The sequence below is a fragment of the Eublepharis macularius genome, chromosome 7, assembly GCF_028583425.1.
Source record: "Eublepharis macularius isolate TG4126 chromosome 7, MPM_Emac_v1.0, whole genome shotgun sequence".
NCBI lineage: Eukaryota > Metazoa > Chordata > Lepidosauria > Squamata > Eublepharidae > Eublepharis > Eublepharis macularius.
In genome coordinates, this window is record NC_072796.1 from 1190876 (window position 1) to 1218867 (window position 27992).

At 49.6% G+C, this 27992-nt stretch overlaps 2 protein-coding genes across 2 annotated transcripts; one reads left to right on the forward strand and one right to left on the reverse strand.

The window, feature by feature from the left end:
* Window positions 1–330: 330 nt before the first annotated feature.
* On the forward strand, window positions 331–9752 carry MGME1 (mitochondrial genome maintenance exonuclease 1). The gene is made up of 4 exons (XM_054984817.1): window positions 331–730; window positions 2677–2899; window positions 4718–4850; window positions 7482–9752. The coding sequence occupies exons 1-4, from the start codon at window positions 331–333 to the stop codon at window positions 7659–7661; spliced, it is 936 nt and encodes a 311-aa protein (XP_054840792.1). The 3' UTR covers window positions 7662–9752.
* Window positions 9724–27744, reverse strand: OVOL2 (ovo like zinc finger 2). Its single transcript, XM_054984568.1, has 4 exons — window positions 27515–27744; window positions 17151–17320; window positions 11572–11761; window positions 9724–10544 (listed from the first exon to the last, which is right to left on the reverse strand). The coding sequence occupies exons 1-4, from the start codon at window positions 27612–27614 to the stop codon at window positions 10234–10236; spliced, it is 771 nt and encodes a 256-aa protein (XP_054840543.1). The 5' UTR covers window positions 27615–27744; the 3' UTR covers window positions 9724–10233.
* Between the last annotated feature and the right edge of the window lie 248 nt (window positions 27745–27992).

Here is a 27992-nt window from a genome sequence, read left to right on the forward strand (position 1 = left end):
GGCCGCGGCTAGAGCGGCGCGTGGGCGGGGAAAGAGGAGTCTCGGAGGCGCCTTTCCCCAGGGCCAGCCGGACAGACGCACAGCAAGGCGGGGGCGGCCTTCGTGGCCCCGACGCCGCGTTCAAGCCCCACGCCGGGCGCCGCTTGTGTCGGGACGGCCTCTCTGGGGGGCGCGGGGCCTGTGCCCGGAGTCAAGATGGCGCGGCCGGGCCCAGCGCCGCCAAGGAGGGGCCTCCCGTGGGGCTTTTCGGAGGGAGGGAGGAGTCCCGCTCCCCGCCCCTCTGCGCCTGCGCGAGCGGAGCCGGCCCGCCGGGCGTGAGGGGAGCGGAGGATGAGGCCGCCGTGGCTGCCGCTCTGGGCCTCCGGGGAGCGGGGCCGGCTGTCCGCGGCCGGGGCGGGGCGGCGCCTGGCGGCCGGGCGGGCGGGCGGCGAGGACGGGCGCGCCGCCCAGGAGAGGTTCGAGGCCGCGGCCCGCCGCCTGGCCGCCTTCCGCCGCGGGCCGCCCCTCGCCAACCCGGCCAAGGCCGCCGCGCCCGCCCGGGGCCCCCCGGCGCCCTCCAAGGCTCCGGCCCCGGCTCCGCTGCGGGTGGGGCTGCGGCGCGGCGCGGCGGCGAGCGTGACGGCGGTGCTGGGGCGGACGCGGCCCCCGGAGCAGGCCTGGGCCCTGGAGCGCTGGCGGCAGAGGCAGGTGCGCGAGCTCGGCCCGGAGGGCTTCGCGGCGCTGACCGAGCGTAAGCGGGGCTGCGGGGCGGGCGGGCGGGCGGGCGGAGGCCCTTCCGCTGCGAGCGCCGAGGGAAGACGGCGGGCCTGGCGGGGGAAGGAGGAGCAGCGGTTGTTCCTGAACTGCTCCCCGCGACACCTGCGGGTTGTAAAGAGCTGGAAGGCGGCGGAGGGCCGGGTCTGGGCCGCCTGCCCGAGCGTGCCCCGCGGTGCCTGGGCGCGAAGTAACTCCAACCCGTCCCTCTGTCGCGGAGGTGACACGACTGGCGCTTCCGAAGACGGAGGGGGGGCGCCCAGGTGCGCTTCGGAGCACACCGGTGGTGGTTCTGCTGGTTAGCTGCCTAAGCGGCATTTAAAAGGCCAGATGTAACTCCTAATTAAAAAGCTATAAACCTTTTCATTCGGTTACATTAATTGTCTGTCGAACATAAAAGAGACCGAGTCACGGCTGCTCATAAAATACGAACCAAGTCAACAAGCTGTTATGGCAGAGCTTGGTGTTTTAAAGTCTTAGCACATCACTGCTGCGGCTGCTCGATGTTGGTAAGAGACAGGCTTATGCTCCACCTTGAAACGGGTGCGTGTGAACAGGGCCGTGCACATGCAGTGCTAAGCAAGAGCGATAAAGCTTCCAAATTTTACCTAAGCCAGCCTCCTCGGTGAGATTGATTAGCAGCTTTAACCAATCCCAAGTAAAACTCCGTCTCTGATTCAGAAACTATTATTACCAGTCAAAGACTTATTACAGGATAGTCCTGCCATATTAATGGCCCTGCACTTGCATGGCGAGTGTGGAGTCGAGTCACTCCACATGTAAGCCCCAGAGGTCCGAGAACCCAGATGTTCGGGGTGGTCCTCTTGACACGTGCTCAGCGTCCGGATTCTGTCGCAGGGCCTGGAGGCCCTTTCCTGCTGCTGCCTTTCAGCCCTGCAATTCAGAGAGTTGCTGCCTCTGCCGAAGGCCCCCTTCAGGCACCACGGCTAGTAGCTCTTGATGGACCTCTTCTCCACGAAGCTGTCTAATCCCCTTTTAGTGGCCATCACTATGTCCATCGGCAGTGAATTTCACAGCCAAATTGTTGAGTAAGGCATTTCCTTTTGTCTGGGCCGAACCTATCGACCATCAACTTAATTGGCTCCTCTCAAGTTCTAGTATTACAAGAGAGGGACGAAAGTTCTATCTTCTTTTTCCACCCTGCGCATAGTTTTATAAACCTCTATCATAGCTTTTCTTAGCTGTCTTTTTTTCTACACTGAAATTACTCAAATTCTTTAGCCTTTTCTCATAGGCAAGATTCTCCAGCCCTTTAATCATTTTGGTGCGCTCTTCTGCATTTGTCCAGCTCTGTAATACCCTTTTTGGCTGCTCTTGTAAAGAGCACATAAACGAGCCCTTGATGTCTGTTATAAATCAGACCCGGGGAACCTTCCCTCCTCCATTCATCTGGCCACTGCTTAAAAAACCACCCCTATGCAAAACTGATGTGGTCAGTTACCGCCCAGCCTCTCATTGCCACTTCTGCACGGGGCAAAGGAGTGAGCCGTAGCTGCCCATCTCCAGGTCTTCTTAGGAAGCTCTGGTGCTGTGGCCCGTTTTCAGGCTGTGCTCTGGGACAGAGATGTTTCTCCTGGCTTTAGCTGAGGGCCTCCTGAACGGAGGCAAAGGCTGTGCTTGTTGCACCTCCTTAATCTATCTGCTGCCTGGGACTCAGCGGATCATGCCGTTCTACGGAGGTATTTGAAGAGAAAAGTCGGTATCGGGATGTGCCTTGGACTGGATGAAGCCATTCCTCATGTAGAGACTGAAAGGGTTGCTGCTCGTGACTAGCTGTGTTCAGTGTGAGAATTAGGTTGGCGTGTCTTCGTCCTGCAGTGTAAAACAGCCCTTAGTTGTATCTTGAAAGGCCTGAATTGGGTACCCGTTGTAGGTAGTTACTTTTTGTTTTGTTTTTTGCAGAGACTTTTCAACAAGGTAAGCTTTTCCATGCAGCCCTGGAAATGTTACTGTTAGCTGAAGAAAGCCCTGTGAAGCAGCAGGAAGAACCCAGCGGTGTCTCCGGTTACTTGGCCAGCGTGCAGCATGTGCTGCGAGAGGTCTCTGGCGTGAGAGCACTCGAAAGCGCCGTGCAGCACGAGACCCTTCATTACCAAGGCCTTGTGGACTGCGTGGCAGAGTACAGGTGAGAAGCTCATTCGGAGGCATGCAGCGTACACAGTTCAGCCTTTTAAGGCCCATGGAGCTGAGTGGCAGGATAAACCACGTTTTGCTTTGCCATCGCAACCAAAGGACAGATGTGCTTCACTTTGGCCAGAGCCTGCCTTGAAGTTTTAAAGCTTCCATTAGTGGTGCAGACCAAGAAAGTCGGGCGCTTTGTCCCATTCCCCCTGCTCCCAGCTCCCGCGCGTCCGGTCCTCCTGGCTCCCATCCCATTGATGAGCTGAGCTGGAGAGAGCGGCCTGCCTGAGGGGGAGTTTTCAGCGTGTCTCCGTATTCTGTTGTATTCTGTCCTCACACCACATGGGGACCCAGCAGGTAGAAGCAGGCTGTGCTCTTCATTGTTTATCTCTGAGGGTTAGCAGGGGCAGAGGGCAGGCTTAGCATGTGAGCAGATGATGTCTACGATTATACCCATTATTGCTTCTCCACATAAGTGAATAATTTCCATTTTGCGGGGTGATGAATTTAAAACAAATGAAAAATAACCTTGACAACAAAGTTTGGGTGAGGGTTTCTAAATTATGCCTCCCTGCCCTGATGCCTGTTCGCGGGAATCCTGCACGGGCCATGGTGTCCCTCTGCCTGCAGAAATGCCCCCATGTTGCTTGTGACATTCTCCCTACATTTGTTTCCTTCCTGTGCACACCAAGCGAGCTTGCGTATGCAACAGAAACCTAGATTTTATGTCCCTGGCTCGCAGGAAACGGAGGGCCGCCCTCCATTCTCTCTTGAAATGCAGCTTGCCCAGTTGTAGCACAGTTTCTGTTTCTGGTATGAGCAGGCATGCAGCTTTGGTGAACAGGACACTAACAGCACAATCCCAAGGAGAGTTACTCCAGTCTAGTTGAAATAATTTGATTTCAATGGGCCTCGACTGGAGAAACTCTTCTTAGGGATTGTGCTGTAAATGTATACTTTGCTGAAGGGTAATAACACTCCCCCCCCACCACCCTTGGAAAACATTTTAGTAATGGCAGCAAAGTTCTGGAAAGGGGTTGAAGGAAGAAATAATATTTGTATAATAGTCATTGGCAACAAACTTTGTTTAGCCAGTAACTGCCAAATGACATTCGTGCTAAGGAATTTAAGTGTTGTTAGTTAGAATTTTTAAAAAATTCACTATAATAAATGGTTGAAATGATAAATAGCCTAATATGTTTCTGAATGTACATGGTGCTTTACAGATTGACATAATGTGTAAGATCGGTCTTTGCCCTGAAAAACATACAGTCTAAATGATCAAACGGTGATTTTGAATTCCAGTTTTCCATGCATGCTTAATGATCTCTCCACTGGCTCATGAGACTAAAAATTAATATCCACACATGTCCTCTCATATGGCTGAAACAGAAGCAGCACGTTTTTGCTCTCTGGACAGACTTGCTGCTCCTTCTGTCCAAGAAATTTGACTAGCTGAGGTAGCCTTTCCCTGGTTCAGGAGGAACAGCGACTGAAGAAGGAGGGCGCTGTAACATCCGCACAGCTGTATGGGGCTGTAGTTGCCTGTCTTCACTTAGAATGTGCCTGTGCTGCTGCACGGGGGGGGGTCTCCCTCAGCCTGGAGCCTGGCTCAGGCGGCCTTTGGAAAGCAGTGAGATTCTGCCTCTGAGGCTCGGCATTGCAGGGACTCTAGCTGGAGAGGAGAGCCAGGGGGAGCCCCACAGTCGCACTTATGCTCAGTCAGATTCCAGACAAGGCCCCCCCACACCAAGTCAGGCCTTCAGAATTTGTGGTCATGTTGCTAGCCATATGAATCATCTTTCTGTACTTCTTTGAACAGAGGAAGATTATGTGTCATTGATTGGAAGACTTCGGGGAAATCAAAGCCACTTCTTCGGAATACATTTGACAATCCGCTACAGGTTGTAGCATATGTAGGAGCCCTGAACCACGATGCTAATTATGACTTCCAGGTCAGTAAATTCGCTCATCTTAGTGGAGACGTTTCATAGGAACCTGCTGCTTTTCATCCCAGCCCTGGAACTGAATCTCCTTTTTGTCCTGTGGTGCTCTGAATAAGAGTGACCCACGTAGTTTAAGGGTTGTCTCTCCCCATGGGCCAGCTGTCATGCTCAGGAGGCCACCCCATAGACGCTTCCTCTGCTTAAAGGAGCCCACCCAGCATTAACCAGAGCCTGGGCTTTTCCTGTTGTAGCTCTCATCCTCGGGAACAAGCTTCCTGAAGAGGGGTGGGGGGGCGTGCCCTGTCTTGAAGTGTGTAGGAAGCACTGCAAGATCATTGTATTTGCCAGGGCTGTAATAGGTTGTAGCTGCAGGTCTTTCTCAGGGAGAGGGAGGTTATTTGGTTTTTTAGTGTATGATGTATGTTATAAATTTGCATTTGTAAGCCACTTTGAACCGCTGGGAAAGGGCACGGTCTTCTTGTTGGTCTGTGAGGTCCTACTGGGCTCAGATCCTGCTGTTCTGCTGCAGACCAACACAGTTACCTGCCTAAAACGATCCTTAGGGAAGGGCGGAATACAAATATTTTGATTAGTAATTAAATACAGCTGCTTCTTTCCTGTGTTGCAAGACTGAAACTGAGCTTGATTTCCAGAAGTGAAGGACTTCCTTAGCACCAGTACAGTATCAGCAAGTCCATGTAGCAGTTCTGTCCTATGAACAAGAGCAGGCAAGATCATTATGCCACTGGGAAGGGTGGGAACGGGGGAGGAGTCCTGCCCCCCTGCCGCTCTGCTGTGTCTGCCCCCCAGGGGCTCCGTTCAGACGCTTGAGCAGGCCCCTTCCTCTTCCCTCCTGTGTCTCTACTCTTTCGCGCTTTTTTTTTTTTTTTAAAGTCTTCTGGAACTTTCAGATCAGCAAACTCTGATTTGTGCTTGTTAACTGGAGTTGGAAACCATAGTTTGAAGTAGATTGTTTTTAAACCAATATTGTGAGATTTTTGGTTGGTTAGTTAATTAATTAATTACATGTATTTAAAAGGTTTATGTACTGCCTTTCTGTTCAATCAGGACCCTCAAGGTAGCAAATAATTAAAAGAGATTAAAATTCAACTTTTGAAAACAATACATATATATAAAAACTTACAATTAAAAACAAAGGAAGAGGAGGGTTGGTGAGGGCACACCAGATGAAACAGAAAAATCTTCACCTGCTGGCGGGAGACAGTGATTGAGGGTGATAGACACATCTCCACAGGGAGGGAATCCATAATTTTAGTGTCACAATCAAGAAAGTTGCTAGTACAGAGAAACTGGAGAAGGCCTCACGAATTAGGATCATTTAGGTAGACACACCACAAGGGTTCAAATCAGGGCTTTTTACCTGGGAAAAGAGGTGGTGGAACTCAGTGGGTTGCCCTCGGAGAAAATGGTCACATGTCTGGTGGACCCGCCCCCTGATCTCCACGTGGCACGGAGGGCCATCTCAACTCCCCTCTGACTGGAGATCAGGGGGCGGGGCCACCAGCCATGTGACTATTTTCAAGAGGTTCTGGAACTCGGTTCCACCGCGTTCCAGCTGAAAAAAAGCCCTGGTTCAAATCAAGACTGAGCTTGGCAAACTATTGTTCCAAAAATTGAGAAGTAGTTTCATAGTTCCAAGCTTTAGAAACTCTGGGGTGCTCTTGATGGCTTTCTGCTTCCTACTTCCCCCTTGAAATGGTCATCCAAAGCAGAGCTTCAGAAGATGACCAGAATGGACGGGAAGGTTTATTTGAGAGTAGGTGGAACTTCAGGCATGCTGGCTCCAACCCATATAGGGCTTTAAAGCACCTTGAAGCGGGCCTGAAAGGAAATTGGAAACTAGTGCATATGGAACAAGACTGGAGTTATAAGGTCCCTTATGACCCACCCCAGATAGCATGCTTGCTGCAGCATTCTGTACTAACTGCAGTCTACAGATTCTCTTCAAGGGCAGCGCACAGCACATTGCAGCCATCTAATCTAGACCTTACCAGGGCATGTGCCAGAGCGGCAAGATCTTTCTCACCCAGGGAAGGCCACAGCTGGCTGAAGCTTGTGAAAGGCCTCCCTGGCTACCGCTGCCACCTGGTCATCCCAAGAGGAGGCTTGGGCCCTGCCGCAAACCCAGACGGCACACCTGTCCTCTGAGCAGGTGTGCCCTCTAATCCTGGGATGGCCCTTCCATCCCCCAGTAGCACCTCCATCTTGTGGGGATTAAGCTGCAGCGATTAAATTGAAAGACTGAATAGCTCAAGACAGCCTATGGATGTTGCATGGCAAGCGGGTCCGAGCTGTTTGAATGTTTTTAGACTGGAGACCACGGAACACTGACCGTCCCCGTCCAGTTTATGAAAGTTCGCAGTAAGTGCTCGAGCCAGTGTGCTGTAGCAGCCACGATCCCAGTCCACATACTGCCCCAAGTTCATGCCGAGGGAAGGAGTAGGGGCTTCACTGCGCTGGCGCAACCAGGTGAAGAATGGCTGAGCTCACAGTCCTGACCAAGAGCCTACGCAGCTCCTCTGGGCACATCTTTGCAACTTGTTGGGCATTTTCCCTTGTATAAAGAGAACAGAAATGGCACATCTGATCCTGAGCCACTTGACTTCCCCTGAATCTCAGGTTGATTGTGGGCTGCTTGTGGTTGCCTACAAAGACGGTTCTCCTGCCCACCCGCACTACATGGACCCTGAGCTGTGTTCTCACTACTGGAACAAGTGGCTGCTTCGTCTGAAGGAGTTCAGAGAAAAGGAGGGACTGCGAGACGATTCCAGAAGTGAAATGGATCTGGGCCTGGTTTAGATGGCGCCTGCTGCTTGGTTTTGAGCCTGGACAGAATTAAAAGGTATGGGCAAACTAGTTCTCAATCTCATGGCTGCGGAGATTTACAAAAGGAAAACTCTTGGGAGACAGATTAAGCATTCCTCCCTCCTTTGCATCTGAACACTCCTCCCGGGCATTTGTATTGTCTTCTCATCAGTTGGGTTCTGGAAGCCTGGCTAGTGGAAGGGCGGGTGCTTAAAATGGAGAACTGGCAAGTGATTACCTTGGCCAAATGGCTGGAGAAGAGACCCTCCCCTACAAATAGGCCCTCTGTGCCCCTCCCTGTCTTGGCAAGCACAGAGTTCGGGGGAGCGTATTGCTGCACTTGCAACATGCTGTCTTGCCTTGGAAGCAGTTTCCTTGTTGGCCATGCCGGTCAGCTGCCCTCGTCAGGGATGCTGCTAGTCTGGATTGTGATCGCTTGTCCAGTACTCCTGGGAAATATTGTTGGTGCAATACATCAGACTGCCCTTGAGTTTGATCCCAGTTGTAAATTTTTTCCCTTTGGCTTTCTTGATAAAGGGGGAGGGGAATAAATGCCATTCTTCCACCTTTCGCACATGCTGCTCCTGACACACACACACACACACACACTCCCAGTCTTGACAGCTCATTTGAAGCGGGTGTCTGAGGTGTGGAGATGTGTTGGAGTAATGTTAGAGAGGAGTGTAGGATAAATCCAGGTGAAAAAGAAAGCTGGAAGGAGAGCAAAGTGGAGAAGTGTGTGTATTGGGGGGGGGGGCATGTATATCTGGTGTGTGATTTCAGGAACTGGTGAGGAGAGCAAGGGATTAAACTAAAAGCTGTCTACCTGTCCAGTGTCTTTTTATTCAGCCTTCTTCCTCCGATTAGCGAAAGCAGCATTCATGATTCTTCCTTCTGGCCACACAGTAAGCCTGTGAGAGTGAAGGGAATGACTGGCCCGAGGTCACTTCACGGCTGAGGAGGGATCCAAGTGTGTCTCCTCCCCCCCCCCCCAGCACTAACAGCCGCGTGACGCTGGCTAGAGCAGAGGGGAGAGCTCTGATCATTGGGGGCATTTTTTCCCTACTTTGCCAGAAGGCAGAAATAAGGAGAGACTCGCATTGTTGAGTAGCGAAGAAAGGCCTGCAGAAGCGCGAGGCCTCTTGCTTGCCTGAATATCCCCGGGGTAGATAGTGCCCCATCTAGAAAACTACAGAGGTTTCACTTTCCTGCATAACATGTAAATGTGTCTTGTCCGTAGGGTTGCCAGCAATCGGGAGAGAAAAACGTCCTGTCCCTTTAACAGCGGCTTGATGTGTGGAAATGGGCAGACGAGTCTTTACGTGGCATGGAGGTAAACAGGGTCCCATTAAGCCCCAATTAAGAGGACAGGAAAATCTTTCTCCAGGCCAGTTGGCAACCCTACTCATGTTTGAGATCCAGGCCATAATTAGCACTCCACAAATAATGCCCGAAGCCTTCCACCAATGGAAGAGCTGCTGGAGGGGGAGGAAGGAATCTGCCCCACTGTTTGTAGCCCAATAACCGTGTTGATACTGGAATGAGGCACATGTTCAGCTAAACCACCAGGCACAGGAGGAGGGAATAGATGTGCGTGATCCTAACGGCTCTGTGTTCTATGGTGGCCTGACCTCTGCCCCAGGGCCCAAACGAACGGTTATGTGTAAAACACGATCTCCGTGGGCCACGGCAGCCAGGCGGGGGCTCCAGGTTCCCCTTGGAGTTCAATTCTGAAGCACTGCAGGGGCCAAGTTCTAATCTGGACCGCTGCAGTGGGGGAGCAGCTTCAGCTTTCCTCCCCGTACCTTTTTCTTGACTGGGAAAGGCCAGAGCAGGAGGCACTGCTGCCCCAAAGATTTGCCGCTTCGTTCCTACATGGGGTGGTCTCAGGGCATTTTTGCTGTTTTTTGCTATGGAAGATAGTTGCACCGCTCTTTACAAACAAGTTTCGTTTTAATTAGTGTTAATTCAAGGCCCGTTACCAACATTCCAATTGCATAAAATTCTCTGTTAAATACAATCATTGGTATGGCTTTAACAAATGCACTTGTGGGAGTGAAGGAATAATAAAAAATTCAGATTTTATCGTATTGTTTGTTCCTTGTTCTTTAAAAAAAGTCTTTGGGAGGTTTAACTCTTCAGAAATCCTGCAGGCAGTCGCATCAAGTCACTGGGACTAGCTTGTGGTGGGGGGTTTGTTCTCGTTAGGCTTGCCTGGTTAACTGAGACTTGAGCAGCAGAACTTTGGGGCTGAGGGGCGGTGCTTGGCAGGGGGCGGAGCCTAGTGCCACCTGGTGAGGACAGAAGAGAGCAGCTGATGGTCCAGGGGCAGCCCCTGCCTGTGCCTCCTGCCTGGCAAAGGAAGGACCCCCGGTGGACTGAGACGGGGAGGGGGGACAGAGTAAACCCAAAGCTTGCAGGTCCCGCAGACAGTGGCCTGCCCCTCCCCGCGAGATTTTAATCTTCTGGAGAGACTCACAAGCAGGCAGCAACCTTGAAATTTCTGCTCAGACCGGGAGACCTGCTGGCATTTGAGTGTATTTGATGACTATAATCCACAGTAGTATTACGGCTCCACCCTGTTCTCTTTGGGGTCCATCTCCATTGGAGAGGTCAGTTTGTTTTGCAAAACAGCTGCAAGTTTTTTTGAGGTTTTCTTCAGAAAAGTGCTTTCGGGATGAACGTTGCTGATGTGCATGTACAAGTCCTCTTGGGTCGGGCCTGTGTAGCCACAGTCTTCACACACAAACAGTTTGTCCCTCCGCTGCTTGTAGGCATATTGTTGCTGTACTCCATGGATCTTTTTAAGGTGCGATTCCAGGGAGCAGCGCTGGGTGAAAGCTTTGTTGCAGATCTCACATTTGTATGGACGAATTCCTACAATGCAACATTAGAGGAGTTTTAAGAAATAGGCTTTTAAGAAACGAAGACTCGGTATTTAAACTCCCTAGGTTTGTCTCAACATACTATCTCAGTCCCTAGCTGAAGGTTATTTTCAGGGCTGTGTACACACTGCATTTTGCTGAAGCACACAGATTAAAGAATGCCACTGGTCCCTCAGCTCATCTTCCGGCAAGTCAAGCCTCTGTCCTTTTTGTTACAACAAGATGCTTGAATGTGTTTAGTCAAAGCCTGCTGCACTCTCTGAAGCCACAAGGGAGGCATCAGCGCTTCAGAGCGCTTCTTTCTCTTATCAGTGGCTATATAAAACCAAAATAAGGGTATGCCAAAGAGTATAAATTACAAAATTAATTATGCACAATAAAAATGTATGAAAACCTGTTCTTTTTGGGCATACAGGTTATAGTATATGTTCTTTCTTGAGGCAGAAATGAATTTTCAAAAATCTCTTGAGTACACTTGCCCCTTCACATTTTGCAGTGTTTCCATTTTGCTTCTCCCTCTTGTTAGGATGTTTTAAAACCAACTTCAGAAGGCTAGTTGTGTTAGTTTGTTGTAGCAACACGAAACAGGAGTCCAGTAGAACCTTAAAGACTGAACTAGATTATTCTACCGTAAGGAACAAAACTGGAGCTCCCTACAGTGGTCAGAAGCACCCGGGAGAACGGCCTCTTAGGAATTCGTTATGTAGACCTCTGTGTGTGTGTGTGCTGTTATTATTTGGGAGTGTAGAAAAAAGGCAGACTCTTGCATGGGACGCAGAAGGCAGCTGCCTCTGAAGTATAGTTTTTGTTGTCTTTTTTTGTTTGTTTGAAACACAAAAAGCAACTTTCCCAGCCTTTATGGCCCTGCCCATTATACCCAGCTGCTGTAAACAGGGACAGTCACATGCTGATGGACTAGAATGACAAGAGTCAACGGCTCATTCTTGGCTATTCATTCATAGATATTTCTAAGTGACAAGAGTCCAGCATGTTTCTCATCAAACGGCCGTCCACATTACCTGTATGGGTCCTTACATGTCTCTTCAGATCAAAAGTGTCATTGAATCCTTTCCCACAGAAGGTGCACAAGTGTCTCTTCACTTGACTGTGACACTTCACGTGGCGGTTGAGCATGCGCTGCAAGCGAAATCCCTTCCCACACAACTCACAATTGTGCACTGAGGCATTACCACAGATGCCAGTGGTGAACTGTGAATTGGAAATAAAACAAGATTTCAGAATTTTGGAAATCAGGAGGTAGTTTTCCCTAAAGTTATGTGCAAATGAAAAAAAAGCATCTCTTGGGAAATGATTAGTGATACAAACATGGGAGTTTTATGAACTTGTTTGTTAGATCGTGCCGATCACAAATTTCAATCCAGCTACGTCAGGAAATCCCGGGGGGGGGGGGCAGGGATCTTTCCTCCATCCCTCTAGATGTCACTGGCTGGAGAGTGCAATCAGTGTTGTGTAGGAGAGACTTCGTGTGGGGGGTGCATCCCACACCATGGCTCAGTCCCACTCGTGGCATATTTACTTGGCAGTCAACACTCTGGAAGCTGCCTTTGCTTGAAACACAAGCGCTGTGGGTGGGACAGGAAGTTCAGCCTCGTGACAGAACTGGGCTGATCGACTTCCATGGATTATAGCTATGAGATCCTGCACATCCCCAGGATGTAACAGCCTTATTCCATCATTGTCTGACAACCAGTTACTTCCAATGGGATAACGAATTCTATGAACAGATAGATGGGGTGGCCATGGGGAGCCCTCTCAGCCCAGTTATAGCAAACTTCTACATGGAACATTTTGAAAAAGCAGCTCTAGAATCAGCACCCCACAAACCTAGTGTATGGTTTCGGTTTGTGGATGATACATTTATCATTTGGAGCCATGGGGAGGAAGAATTGATGGGGTTTTTGAATCATCTCAACAACATCCACCTGAACATACAATTCACAATGGAGAAAGAAATCGAGGGAAAACTCCCATTTCTGGATACCTTGGTCATCCGCAAAGCAAACTTTCAGTTAGGTCACAAGGTCTACAGGAAACCAACTCACACTGATCGGTACTTACACAAAAACTCCAATCACCACCCCCGACAGAAAAGAGGCATAATGAAAACATTAGTGGATCGTGCAAGACGGATATGTGAGCCGCACTTTCTCAATGAGGAAATTAATCATCTAAACCACGCACTTCAGGCAAATGGCTACTCCAGAAATGAAATCCGAAGAGCAATCAAACCCAGGATGAATCAAACAACCAAGGAAAAACAGTCTCCTACAGGAAAAGTGTTTTTGCCATATATCAAAGGAATTACTGATCAGATGGGAAAGCTTATGAAAAAGCATAACCTCCAAGCGGTATTCAGACCCACCCGAAAAATACAACAGATGCTACGATCAGCAAAAGACAGTAGAGACCCCGTCACCTCTGCAGGAGTATACCGTATACCCTGCAGCTGTGGACAAGTTTACATCGGGACCACAAAGCGTAGCATCCAGACAAGAATAAAAGAACATGAAAGACACTGCAGACTTGGACAACCGGAAAAATCAGCAGTGGCTGAACATAGCCTAACTCAAACAGGGCACAGTATCTTATTCCAGGACACCAAAATACTGGACAACACTTCCAACTACTTTGTCAGACTGCACAGGGAAGCCATTGAAATTCACAAGCATAAGGAAAACTTCAACAGGAAAGAAGAAACCTTAAGAATGAACAGAGCATGGTTTCCAGTTCTGAAAAACACCAGGCTAACAAAACACTCCACACCCGACAATAGCCCTGCAGAGAAGATTAGCACATCAAGCACCAATCCATATGCAAAAGAACCTCCTCAGGATACAGTGAAGCCTCCCGCCATTAGCATTCCACACCCTGGGAAACTCTTACAGGATGACTCAGCTCAGTCCCACCCCTCCTGAGTAGATATAAATGACCTGCCACATCTTTTCCACACTGTGACACTAGAGATCTCTATCTTTTGGTGCTACACCTCTGAAGATGCCAGCCACAGCTGCTGGCGAAACGTCAGGAACTACAATGCCAAGACCACGGCAATACAGCCCGGAAAACCCACAACAACCATCGTTCTCCGGCCGTGAAAGCCTTCGACAATACATAGGTTAATAACAATATGAACTTTTACATAACTTTAGATCACTTTAGTGATCTTTGCAGATTAACCATGGAAAGACTATAGTTAAGAATATAATTCAGAATTTTATATGTTCATGTAATGGTGTATAAAGTAAGCTGAACAACAAGTCACAGTTGTTCCTCTGAAGCCAGGGAGCTGGTGAACACCAGTTAAACCAGACTGGATTGAGAGAAGCAACTGAAACATTAAGTAGCGCAGAGGTTTCAACTAGAATTTCTATTATGAAAAAGCATTAGTACTGTGGGCAGAGAGACATGCAGGCATTGTAATACCACCACTTCAGACATAACACAGAGTCGTGTGGCACCATAAAGGCCAGCATGCTATTGTGGCAAAACATGGGAGGACTAGAGCCCACCTTGTCAGATGGATGATGTGTTAGTGCCATATGGAATGTCTCTTGTGAAGTAATTCATTTTCAAGGAACTGCACACAACCACAAACATTCCACTGCAGCATTTTGACTTAGGACAAATACGTGGTCACATGTATCCGTGGGAACCCATCCCAAGTTCGCTGTGACTTCCTGAGATCTACACAAGCTTCTTTCTCAGAATGGAAACTGCAGGTCTTGGCTCTTCATAAGATCCACAGAAGAACTGTGCAGCAACAGAGAGATTGAAGGGGGAGAAAGGACAAGGATAGCAAGAAATGGATTTGAGCAAATATGCTCAACTTCTGCTTGGTTACAGCTGAGCCACGAGGATTAAGTGGTTCAAGAAAATGCCATAAGAATGTGAATTCTGAAGAAAGAGCCAAGTGGAGAACACTGACTATATGAGCAGAGCTTTGTGCGAGATACAACTGAAAGTTGCTTTGGCCCCATTTATTCCCCTCCCATCTTTCAGTGTCCTGTAGGAAAAATAAGTAATGGAGTTTGTGGTCTATGCCCTGCAATGGGATCAAGAAAGGCGCTTTTTAGAAGAGTATATTTGATGTGTACGTAAGCTTTATGATTAGTATATGTCCAGTCTTTATTCCACAGTGGTTTTATCAAACAATCCTTGTCTGTAAGCCTGTGCAAATATTAGCGTTGGGGAGAATAAAAGTTAGCGTGATTGAAAGCTCTGAGCAGGCTGAAGAATGTCCTAGTCAGCAAAGGAGAATTTGTAGACCACTTCCTTTGGCCGACCAGAGCATGTGCCGGCAACCTCTAGTCTTGTATGTAAAAGTTGGCCTTAGTTGAGCTACCATAAAAAGACAGTCAGCCGAGAGTATAAGGCCCAGATAAGGAAGAAGTTGCGCAAGCTGAGACAGGAGCAGCTGCAACCGGAACTGGCTGTGCCCCATCAGCATTTACCAGCAGCAGCCACCTGGAAGGTTCAACATCCAGTGGCCAGACCCCTCCCCGCTCCCAGAGAAAGGACGAGTTAGGTCAAGAAGTGCCGTGCCGAGGGCTATCAAGGAGCCAAGGGGCAGGCTGAGCGCAGCCCCCTTTCCCATCGACAGACTCCTTGGCCAAAAGTGCTTCTGTTTGGGCGTGTGGCCTGCCCACTGTGTTTGCATGAATGGACAGCAGGCTAGGATGCTGTGATTTCTGAGTAAGTCCCAATAAATCATTGGTTTGTATTCACTCTGATTGCTGACTAGACAGTCCTCTCTTTAGGAAAAGGTTGCTGAGGCCTGGGCTGAGGGCTTGATCACCCCTGTGGGGCCCTTTTTCTGCAGCCAGGGCAGATTGGAGCCTGGCAACTGCGGAGAGCGTGGACTATACATCAAATATATAAATAAATGTCTGGGGAGCAGGTTCAAGGTCCTGCATGTCCCGATGCAACGAATCCCAGTGCTGGGAGGCGGCATCAGGGGAAGGCCTCAGCCTCTGCACCCTGTTCGCCGTGGGTCCGGTAGGGCAACCGCTTGGCCACTGAGTGGGACAGGATGCTGGACGTGGTGGGCTGCAGCTCTTGTTATGCTCTACGGGTACTGAACGTGCCCTTGGAGGTGTTTTAATATTGGAAATGGTTGTCTTCACCCCACCACCACCCCGTCCAGTTTGCAAAAGAGAACTGGCAGCAGCCATTTCTCATGGGCCAGGAGACAGTTCATGCTTGTCAGTGCAGTCATTTAGGCTGCGTATCCCCAGAGCCTGGGGCCTCCGTCACAAAGACCGATGCTTACTGCCCATTGGTTCCAAGCCACATCTCTTCCGTGGGGGCTGAAGGATGCTTTACTGTATGGAATGATTTATTGGGTAGTGCTCCGGACTAGGATTAGGGGCAGAGAGCCAGGGTTCATGCCCCTGATGAGCTGCAAAGCTCACTTGGGCCAGTCATCGGGATGTCCCTCCACCTAACCCAGGACTGTTGTGAGGCTACTAGGGAGGTCTACACAAGCCCTCCCGAGGTCTCTGAAGGGCATATACATTTAAGGGATACACTTAAGCTGCACACACTTGGGACCTAAGCCCCACTGGATTCAGTGAGCTGCTCTTCCAAGCAGCCCTGCATGTGGAAGGGCTGTTATGCTTAGGGAGTAAAAACTCTGCATGTGTGTGGGTTTGGAGAATTTGGGGGGGGGGGGAGTTACTTGCATTATCTTTTAGTATTGTCCCTTTTATCTGTCAGCTAGATCTGATTTCCGCCGTCAGTTGGCAGAATTGGGTCCACAAGTTAGGTCTGCCAGGGAGCCCAGGAGCTACGCTGCCTCTCCAGAGAACCGGCCTGACATCGCTTGGAAGCTGAGCCAGAAATCTTCACAAAGAGGATCGGTCGTCTCTGCTGGGGGGGCCACTTGATGACCATGACTGCTAAGCTGCTCCTGAAACGTGCAGCTGCCGGAGAATAGCGGGCTGGGCCAAGTCTCACACTCGATTCAAGCGAGGCCCAGCAGGCCAGGCCAGTATTGCTCCTCTCCTGATTGAGGCCTCATTCCAGCATGGATTTAACACGTGTACAGCCACTGGCTTCAGGTGGCTCAACCGTGTGTTGTTGGATTGCATCGAAAACAGGAGTCTGGTGGGCATTTCTTGTATCATAGGCAGAAATACTTCATCAGATATAGAATAGTTTGTAGACACCACGCAGCCTGGGTTAATCATTCTTTTTGTTCCATCAATTTCAGTGAAGCAAAGCTAAGAGTATACTAAATTATCTTTATTTGAAATAAATGGAACCCACCATTGTTAAACTATGGCTGCATCGTGCCCGTGTTCAGAACTCTTGTTTTCTTGAAATGCTACAAAGTGCATCTCCCTGGAGGCTGAATCACAAGACCAGTTTGATGCTCCAGTCAGAAACATCACAGATCAGCATTTTTGGCATTGTGAATCTACACACCAGTACCCAGGAAGGCAAGGCAAGGCTGCCCCTCTATGCTCTGCCCGGATCGCAGGGGAATCCACTTGGGGCAACTTTACCAAGTCCAGTCAGCCTCTAGCTCTAAGAGAACAGCAGTCCCTAAACGCAGCAGCCTCACAGCAGTGTGTACCTTGATTTTGGATCGGACTGTGGGGTGGGTCACTGCCAAATCCAGAAGCGTTTCGTCTGCGGTGGATTCAGGTGTGGAGGCATTGGCCGTCTCTGTGTCCCTGCCCCCGCTGCTGCTGCTGCTGCTGCTGTCTTCGCTGCGATAGTTCAGAAGGACACACTTTGTCTGTCCTGGGAAAAGGACACAAACACGTGAGCGGGCTGGCAGGAACATGAAGCATCCAGGGAGAAAGTACTCCTGGCCGTTCCCAGGGGCCCAGAATAGAAAGTCTTATGCTAACTATTCTACCCTGTCTCCAGCCACAAGAAGTCAGTTTGAATAAAAAATGTCTTACAGTATTGTGTTCAGTATATTTATTTTTATTATTCATTTTATTTGTTGGATTTATATCCTGCCCTCCCTACAAGCAGGCTCAGTGCGGGTCACAACATCATAAAATCACGGCTTAAAATACAATCAGTAACAGTTAAAATCACAAAACAATAAAATCAGCAGATCTCATTGGACAGTGGAGCAGTACAAAACAAAATAGGCAAGAGACCAGAAAGATAGTTTGCCAGCTCCTCAGCCACTCTCATAGGTCTGGCAGCACTATAAGTCCTGCAGGGCCCGGGTCTCAACTAGGGGTGTGCAATTCGGTATTCTGATTAGGTTAAAAATACTGAATCAGGGCCGGTTTGGGTTTTTTTAGTATTACCGAAACTTTTGCTGAATACCAAAAAATTTTGGCAATGTATTGTCGAAGGCTTTCACGGCCGGAGAACAACGGTTGTTGTGGGTTTTCCGGGCTGTATTGCCGTGGTCTTGGCATTGTAGTTCCTGACGTTTCGCCAGCAGCTGTGGCTGGCATCTTCAGAGGTGTAGCACCGAAAGACAGAGATCTCTTGACACTGAGAGATCACTGTCTTTTGGTGCTACACCTCTAAAGATGCCAGCCACAGCTGCTGGCGAAACGTCAGGAACTACAATGTCAAGACCACGGCAATACAGCCCGGAAAACCCACAACAACCAATTTTGGCAATACTGAAACACAGATTGCCGAAACGATTCGGCCATTGTTTTCAATGAGAAAACCTTCTGGCTTTCTGGGAGTCTGGGGGGGGGGGTGCATTTTCTGTCGAAATCACACCAAACTTGGTGGAGACCTTCTCCTAACTCTCCTCTAACTACTCCCCAAGTTTCAAAAAGATTGGACTTTGGGGGGCCATGTTATGCCCCCCCAAATAAGGTGCCCCCATCCTCCTACACTCTCCATGGTTCTCTATGGGGAAAAACAAGTCATCTTTCTAGGTGGCTTGGAGTGGCATTTTGCAAGTAAAATGCAACCAACTTTCAGGGGACTTGCTCCCACCTGTCCTCCCACCCTCCACCAAGTTTCAGGCAGATTTCACTCGCGGGGGGGGGGGCATTTTATGGCCTCCCAAAGAAGGTGCCCCTATCCACCTCCACTCCACTATTCCCTATGGGGGAAATAAGAGAGGCTTGTGTGGCTAGGGGTGGCATTTTGCATGCAAAATGCCCCCAAACTTCAGAGGACCTCCTCCTGCCTGTCCTCCCTCCCTCCACCAAGGCTCAAGCAGATCTCCCTTTGGGGGGCCATTTTATGGCCTCCCAAAGATGCTGCTCTTAGCCCCCCTCTCCATTATTTCCTATGGGGGAAATAAGAGAGGCTTGTCCGGCTAGGGGTGGCATTTTGCATGCAAAATGCCCCCAACCTTCAGGGGCCCACCTCCCACCTGTCCTCCCACTCTCCACCAAGGCCCAAGCTGATCCCACTTTGGGGGGGGCATTTTATGCCCCCCCACAGGTGGTTCTCCTGCCACACCACTTTGTCTTTCTACTGTGGGGAAGACTTCCTCACAGTACAAACACATGGGATTGGGGCTGCCAATGGCCACAGCCACAGTCCACCTGCACCCAAACTGCCAAATACCACACACACCCTCCCCAAAACCTAACCTCCCCTGTCCTGTGGCCAGCCACTTTCTATTGATTCCTGTTACGGGAAAATCTCCCACAGCAGGAACCCACGGAATGTGGCATGTATGGCCACAGGCACAGTCCCCCTTTTAAATCCACCCCCACAAGCCCCACACTGACCCAAAGACACCCTCCCCAACATTCCCACACCGGCCACTACCCCAGGAGCAGGTTGGCCAGCCATCCCCCGTTGTTTCCTGTGATGGGAACTTTTAAACTCTCTTTCCAAGGGCAATTCTGCACAGCCCAGGGGTGCCACAATTGTGGGCACACTCCTGAGTGTGAACTTGTCCCTGTGAAAGAGCACCAGAACCACAGACACCCTCCCCCAAATTCCCCCACCACCTACAGAGATGGCTGGCCAGCCAGCCCCATTGTTCCCTATGATGGCAACCAACTGCACAACAAAGAATAAAACACACTGAATAAAGTTTTTTAAAAAAATATTTTCTCACTTTCAAAGTACAAGTAGGCAAAGCATTGTGACACATTACACCAGCAGTCCCCCACACAGAAAAATTAACACAACTCACTTAACATCAGAGAATCACAAAAACCCAATTCCTGTCAAAAACACTTTATTTCTTTAACAGCTATAGGTTACACAGCAGGGGGGCACACCAAAGGGCATGCCAGCAGTATCTTACAAAAAAAAAAAAACACAACTCACTTCACATCAGAGAATCACCCAAGCACAATTGCTGTCAAAAACGGTGATGTGAGTTGTGTTATTTTGTGTAGTAGACTGCTTTCATGCCCTGTTGTGCCCTCCTACTGTGGGCTTTCTGTGGAAGAGACTCCTTGAAGTGGGTTTCTGAGGAGTCCTGCCTCTGCATCTGAGGATTTCCTTAACTCACTGTGTAGCAGCAATTGATGGACCTGTCCCAGAACTCCCCCCCCCCCACTCCCAACCTCATCTTCAATGAGTCATAAATACATCCTCTTTGGGCCTCAGAACAGTTACAGAATACGATTACATGTCACCACGTGCTCCCTCTGTCTGCTACCTACTGCTACACTGGCAAAGAATGTTTTTAGAAGGTTGGTTTGATCTCCTGCTGCACTTTCCATCACAGATGAGGGCCAGAATGTGGCAGAGTTGTCACCTATCACTGTGGTAGGAAGAGGCCTGTTGTGCTACACAATGTTCCTGAGAGAATGCTGACTCAGTGCACAACTGAGCACAATGAAGACTGAGAAGGGACAAGAAGGGAACCTGAAGAGACCAATTGCTGTCATACTTAGATGACCACTCCCCACCCCCAAAATTACTGGCATTGATTGTGTGAGCCTAGCATTGGATGCCGAGGAGAGGTTGGCAATATGCGTGGTGTACCGACTGTCTACTGCACCTGCATCTTCCCTGTCTGGTCTGTTGGAGGTGGTGGCCGGCTGGGCCTTGGAATTCCCGAGACTTTTGGTTCTCGGGGATTTCAACGTCCATGCTGACGACGACGCCTCCACGCAGGCCATGGGCCTGGTGTCCTTCATGTTGGCCCTAGGACTCTCCCAGTTTGTTTCGGCTCCCACGGGTCAAGCAGGTCACACGCTGGATTTGATTTTTGGGGCGGGGATGATGGTGGTCCTGGATGCCTATGATGCAGTGCCATGGTCAGATCACTTTGTTCTGAAGGCTCGTCTGAGCATGCCACTCCTTTCCCGGATGGGCAGTGAGCGGATTTACGCTCGCCTGCGGAGACTTATGGATCCAATTGGTTTCCATGCAGTTCTGTGGGATCCGATGCCCTCTGGCAATACGTTAGATGAGCTGGTGGATGATTGGCAAAGCCATCGACGCTATTGCCCCCTGCCGTCCTCTCCGAGCCCGCAAACAGGTAGCTCCTTGGTTCACCGAGGAGCTTCGCCAGATGAAGCGGTCTCTGAGACGACTAGAGCGAGTGTGGAGGCGGGGGCGCGACGAAGAGGCAAGAACATCTTATAGGACGTTTATGAAAGCCTATGAGGTGGCAGTGAAAGCAGCAAAGAGGGATTTCTTTGCTGCTTCCATTGCGTCTGCTAGCTCACGCCCGGCTCAATTATTTCGAACAGTTTGGTTCTTGGTCTCCCTCTCTCAGGGAGGCCACCAAATTCTTAATTCAACTATTGGCTGCAAGGCTTTTGCGAGCTATTTTGTGGGCAAAATCTTGTCTCTTCACTGTGTCCTGCCGCCCACTGTTGATTACAGTAAGGGAACTGGAGACCCCTTGGCCGTCTTCTTGGTCTGTATTAGATCATTTCAGGCTCTCCTGGGATGAAGTTGACAGGATCCTGCAGGGGATGGGGCCAACCACCTGTCCTCTGGGTATTCCAAGAAATGACGCAGCAAAACATGTCAGTGCTCTGAAAATACTGGCACTGCAGCAGCAGGCAGGCAACTTGCAAGAAACACCCCAATCCAGTGATGCTCCATCACAGACGTCCACCCTGGGCAACCCTAGTGCCAACAAGGAACATGTGCCTCGAACCGGTGCATGAAAGGTTGTGCATCTCCCCTTAGCCTCTATGATCAGGACATGTACATAATGCAATAGATTGATTTTCTCTGCTTTTACAATGCATCTTTTTTCCAAATAAAAACTTTCTTTCAGACCTGGTAAGCATTGTCTCATTTCACAGATGATAAGCAACTATCTCAGGAAAAAGATGTTTTTCTCCAATGGAGTAGAAAGCACAACACTCAAAAGTAAAATATCTCAACCTTCTACACCCCAGAAAGATTCTGGTTAGATTTGACCAATAGCTATGTGCTGCGCTTCCATTCCTTATATTTCTACTTTGGCCAGAAGAAACGTCAAACTAATTGAACTATGCTAAGAGGTTATGATATTTATCAATACAATATTGTAAAGATTAAGAGGGTCGGAGGGGGACAATAGAAATTAATACTTTTGTTAGCCCCTATAGGAATATGGCCCTTCTGTTTTGAGAAAAAGTTGTCAAATAACCTAAGAGTGGAAAGTGTACTTGAGTTATTGAGGACTATATAGAATTGAGATTTATTTTATATATATAGTGGCGTTTACAGTTAAATTAAAAAAAATTGCAATCCCACAAATTCAAATTAAGCAATACTAAAGAATTAGTTACTGTTATTTAAGTGTTAAAAGAATAAGGTTTAGATAGGATTGTAGACTGCAGTTAAATAGTTGTGTTTAGTAATACAAAGTTTAATTAAGGTAACGAGTCATTCATACTCCTCTCAGTATTATAGCCAGCATTTGTTTATTTTTTGAAGGAAGATAGCATTGACCAGAAAGAACGGAGAAGGCAAAGTAGAAAAAAAAGAGGAGGGAAAAAAGGGTAAAACTAAGATAGTTACGGTTACTTAATAAATATTAGAATAAGGTTTAGATAGGATTGTAGTTAACAGTTAATTAGTATTGTTTAATTTATAGTGAGACTACTTTCAAGCTTTAATGCCAAAGTATCATAGCAAAGTAATACAAACTCAGGATGTTTTTCCTACTTAGTGAACTAAGAACATAAGAGAAGCCATGCTGGATCCGGCCAATGGCCCATCCAGTCCAACACTCTGTGTCACACAGGGGCCAAAAAACCAGGTGTCCTCAGGAGGTCTGCCAGTGGGGAAGGGACACTAGAAGCCCTCCCGCTGATTGCTTCCCCCCCCCGCCCCCGCAAACACCAAGAACACCGAGCACCGTGTTTGCGTCCCCCCAGCCCTCCCACTCAGTTGCTCCGCAGTGCCCGCCCCCGGCGCCTCTGTGCTTGAGGCGATTGCCGGACCTGCCTCCATAGACGCACCAGCTCGGCCTAAAGGGAGGTATATAAATCAAATATTATTATCTTAAATGGGTGCTAACAATCAAGTAGTGTGTGCAGCTAATCCCCCAAATTATTTCTAGTAAAAATTGAACCTCCTTGTTCGGCCAAAATGTGCCTTGTCATTCTGGCAGGGTATTCTGTGCTATATCGCGCTGGTGCATGCATCTAGAAATCCCCGTGATCCGCCAACAGCTCCGGAATGTTGAGTTTCAGTTCAGTCTTTCCCGATCCTTTCCTGCCTGTGACCTTTACTTTCCCAAAGACGATTCCTGCCTCTAAGCCACTTGCAGCCATCTAGCTGAAGAATCGCTCCTCATTTGCGATACAGACCACGGTAGCTGAGAACAAAGGCTAAGCCCAGCTTTTCCATTTTTCCACACTTGACTCAGCACCCAACCTCATACGCCTCGTTCAGTAGTTCTCTCCAAATGCAAAGAAAAGATGCAACCTCTAGAAAAGTTAACCATTACTTTCCCTATTGAGTGGGTTCAGCAATGTAACCTATCATCATTACGCACGTTCTCAATTTCTAAAAAAATCAAGATCAGCAACTGATGGCGGCTTTACTGACACTCAGCGGCGCCCCCTCCCCCCACCAGTCTTTTTTTAAAGCAAAGGGCCACACAACAGGGTATGGAGGAAAGTATCGTTTTTATTTTCTAACGAGTTTACAGGCCCTGCAGAAAGCTAGAAGCAGTTAGCTGTGAAGTGCAGCGGAATCAGTTTCGATAGCCCCTCCCGCCAGTTAACTCCCTTGGTTTCATATCAAAGTTGGCCAGCATTTCTCACACATGTCCCTTCCTCTCAATTCCGGTTGTCATTCCAGTCATTCATCGTGGCGTCTTCTGTGCAGGCACACATGGGATCTGCACATGTGGAGGCCAGCCGCAGATGTTCCAAAGCTCCTAGAGGTGCAAAATGCTCGGCTAGCTTTTCCATGCGCTTTTCCCTCAGACACGGATATAAGGGAATGGCCTACTCTCAGAACGTTGGCAGCATTTCCTCTTCCGTCCACACATCTCAGCAAAATGGGTACAGGGTGTTTACCTACCGTTTTTTAGGCATTTCTTCTGCAAACGCACTTTCTCCAGCCTTTCCTTTTAGCGTGGACTGTCAGAGCACTTTTTCTTCATTCTTGAGCACGTGGATGGTAAAAGCGCTCCGAGGAAACCTCTGATTGCTGCCTGGCTCCTCCCCACAAGCTCTCTGCATGCAATCATGCGTGCTCAGAGCAAAAAAAAAAATTTTTGAAAGGAAGGTGGGTGACACTGATGAAAGTGCCTGACATCCCCTCCAAATCCACTTTTTCTAGGAGCTGCTGAGGTTGCCGGCAACCACAATGTACAAGATACGTGGTTTTGGGGAGTATGTGTGTATGTTGAGTTTTAGAACAACTCAGCAAAACACACACAATTAGCGGGACAAGGGCGGGAAAGAGTGGTTGTGTGGAAACAGCCACAATCTTGAGCTCATATATGCCTGGGCAATTCAAGTTTTTAACATGAAAATTGTCTTTACTTTGCTCTTCAAGAAGCCATCTGGATCCAATCTTTTGATCTCCCCTTATTTATTTTACTTTCATTTATATTTTTGATTTATATTCCACCCTCCCTGCACAAACAGGCTCAGGGCTTCCTTCGTAAACTAACATTCCAAGATCTGTAGCTGGACTGTCCCTTCGAGCAGAGTTGGGTCAATCATTGCTGGAGGCTAGAGCTTGGCAACTTGCCTTTAACTTGCATCTTAAAGTGCTCAATAGTAACTCTGGATATCTATCTTTATTAAAAGCAGATTTCCTCTTGGTCCAAGACTCTAGATATAAAACTTCATCTTTTTGGAGTAAACCGAGTTTATTCAGGGTCTAGATTATTCAGGGTCAGCCCACTCCTGTCATGAAGGGAAGGTTAAGAAAGATTTCTTATCCAGATCGCCTTTGTAATTGCTCTCAGAGGGAAATAGGTACTTTAATACATATTCTGGTGGAATGTCCTCTTTTTATCAGCCTTAGAAATAGGTTTTTAATGCAGTATTTAGATAATTTTTCATCTTTCTCTTACCATTATCTAGTTTTACATTTTACCCTTTCTGTTGCAAAATTTTTCCACTGCTATAGTGCTGTGTCCAGATGATGCTACTTAACAGATAGATTTTGACTGCTCAAAACTTTTTGTCAAGGAGCTTGACAAAAATTCCAGAATTCAGATCAGAACTGACGGTAAAGCTTGATCAGATCCATTTGCATCAACTCTGGGGGGTAGCTCTTTCTGAGTGTTGAAAAAGATTTGCCCCTTGTCATGGGAACGCAACTACAAAGTGCAGGGAAACATGGCTTTAGCAGGCAACCCAAAGGTAATTTATTGGCACTACCATAAAGCAGGATTTTTAAAAAATTTGCTGTGTTGGTTGGCAATGGAACACTGTCCTTTTCAGGCACCAGCCTGACCCTGCCACTTTGCCAGCCAGTTTCCCACGACTGTATTTACTCACTGACACTCGCCTTCTTCGAGCTCCATTGTTTTGTGCTTGAGGAGAAAATAATTAGACTGATCGATTTTTGGACTAAGGGGAGGGGACACACTAATAGCTGGTAACAATGTAGTTTTTGGATAAGCGCAAATAGATTTTATTTCCGAGTACTTCAGCGTCCATAAACACCACACTCTGTTGTTGTGTGTTTGCTCAAACTCAGTGGGTCAATGATTGAGAGGGAGGACTGCGTTCCGTGCAATTTCGGTGCCATATCATATTAAAACAGCTGCCCCAAAGCCTCATTTTCCCACCCACCTTGGAAAGAACAGTGTATGTGTGCACATGCGCAGCCAACACCCACTTTGTGAGTACATGAGCCAAAATGAATGATAATGGAAAAAAACCTGAAGCGGATTAGAGCTGAACCAGTAGTACTGACCTGGCCGGAATAAACCAATAACAGAACAGTTTGTTTGAAAATCCTATATTTGAAACTAAAATGGATTTTTTTTTTAGAGCACTCCTCTACTGAAGACTGTACACAGCTTCTGGAAGAGACACCCTCAAGTCACCAAAGATGCTTTGATAGAGTTAATAACCCTGTTCAAATGCCCATCTAAAATAAGTTTACCAGCAGTGAATTCCTGTTTTAAGGCCTTAAAAAATAAGGTTTATCTTCTAAAGAGAACATAAATGCAAGGCTTTTTTTCTCAGATAGGAGGGCGGAATGGTAGGGAGGGGGTGTCGGATGTTTCGCCAATGAGTTGGGAACCATGGGCTCCACCATTATGTTGCTTTACATATTATCTGTTGCTTTGAATATGTACTCGTAGATACTGCTTGTGCTTCATGTTGTCTAACCTAGAATTGATTATGTTCTGTTTCAGCAATCCTTTAACCCTGTATTGGATCCTTGCTAATGCCATGTCTCTGTAAACTTGTATTGGCATTGTTTATGGAAATGTCCTTGACACTGTATGGAAATGCCTGCCCTTGTCATTGCTACTGATGGTAATGATCTCACACTATGTAATCCGCCTTGAGTCTCAGCCAGAAAGGCGGACTATAAATGACATAAATAAACCTTATCAACTTGCTATCCTAGTTCCTCTTTAATAAGAAATTTGTTATTCTTGACAATAACGGCAACTCTTTTTTTTATGAGGTCAGAAACTGAAATTACTGGTCCCAGTGTCAGTAGTTCTAAAACTCTTTTATCCTCTTCTCTAATTTGTGGTTATTGCAACAAGATTATGCCCACTTCTTTGTTTCTTTAAAACAATGCTAATTGTCCTATTTCTTTTGTGGTTCTAATCCTTTCACATGAAGCATTACAGTTTTCATTGCACCCCTCAGCCGATTTTGGACCAGCAGGGCTGCAAACCGCCTCTGCCTCTGGTGGAGGTGTGCCAGGGCTGCCTCTGGTGGGCGGACTCCTGCTCTGCATGGGCAAGAGGCGGCTGCCAGTGCACTTCGGCCCAGGGTAGAGGCTGGCTTTTATTGGAAAGATGGCACTTCACGGGACCAGTAAGACGGTGGCAATAAAGTGGAAAGGTGCGCTTCTCCCAGCCAATGCCAACCCCCGGCGGCCTTCTTGCCCGAAAGGTGGTGCCAAAGCTGGCCCGGGAGGGAGGGAGGGAGGGAGGGAGGGGCCCGAGGGCGGGGGGCGCGCGGAAAGGGGCGCCGCGCGGAGGGAGCAGCTCCCAGGGCAGGCGCCACCGCGGGCGGGCGGGCGGGCGGAGGAAGCCGCACTCACGCGCGCCGGCCGAGGCGCCGCCGGGCTGAAGGGACCTGGCGGCGGCGGGCAGGAGCGGGGCAGGCAGGCAGGCGCGGCGCCCCCCTCCGCTGCCCCCTCGCGCTTCGGCGGCTGCTTGTTCGAGCCGCGCTTCCGCCGTCCGGGAGGCGTCCCGCCGGCGCCCGGGCCAGGCGGAGGGCATTCCCGGGGCCCCTCGCCCCGCACCGCTCGCCTGCCGGCGGGAGGCCCGGCTGGCGCGGCCGCCGGGGCGCAGTTGGGGGTGGGGGGGTGGGGAGGCGCCCTCGCGGGGCCCGGGACGGGGCTGCGCGGGGGCCGGGCGCGCTCCCGGGGCGGACTTTGCCCGCTGCCCGCCGGCGGCTCTCCGGCCGGCCCTACCTGGGACGTAGGTGTCGGCGCGCTGCTCGTCGGGCAGCCGGTCCCAGCGGCGGCGGGCGGGCGGCGGGCTCCTCCTCTTCACCAGGAAGGCGCGGGGCATGGCCGGCGGGGCGGGCGGGCGGCGGCCACGTGCGGGCCCCTCTCCGTGCCAGCGCCGAGCCGGGCCGGGCCCCCGGGAAGCTGGCCGGGCGGGCGGGCGGCGGCGGGGCAGGGCGGGAGCATGCGTGCTGCGCGCATAACGGTGTCAACAAGCCTCGCTACCTGTCGGACCGGTTGGGCAGCTGCGCGCCGCCCCAGCCCTGCCCGCGGCCGCCTGTTTGCGGAGCGGGGCACGTCTGCGAAGCGGAGGGAAGCGGAGGGGCGGGCCCGGCCGGAGGGGCCGGCGCCTCCCCAGCGCCCGCCCGGCTGCGCGGCTGCGCCTCGACGGGAAGGGAAGGGAAGGGAGCCTGGGCGGCGCGCTGGCGGCCCCGAGCGCCCC

Coding starts and splice junctions, on each gene's coding strand:
- MGME1 (XM_054984817.1), top strand. CDS start 331: ATGAGGCCGCCGTGGCTGCCGCTCTGGGCCTCCGGGGAGCGGGGCCGG. Junction 731..2,676: donor CTTCGCGGCGCTGACCGAGC/GTAAGCGGGGCT, acceptor TGTTTTTTGCAG/AGACTTTTCAACAAGGTAAG. Junction 2,900..4,717: donor GACTGCGTGGCAGAGTACAG/GTGAGAAGCTCA, acceptor TTCTTTGAACAG/AGGAAGATTATGTGTCATTG.
- OVOL2 (XM_054984568.1), bottom strand. CDS start 27,614: ATGCCCCGCGCCTTCCTGGTGAAGAGGAGGAGCCCGCCGCCCGCCCGC. Junction 11,762..17,150: donor CAGTCCGATCCAAAATCAAG/GTACACACTGCT, acceptor TCCAATTCACAG/TTCACCACTGGCATCTGTGG. Junction 10,545..11,571: donor ACATGTAAGGACCCATACAG/GTAATGTGGACG, acceptor GTTGCATTGTAG/GAATTCGTCCATACAAATGT.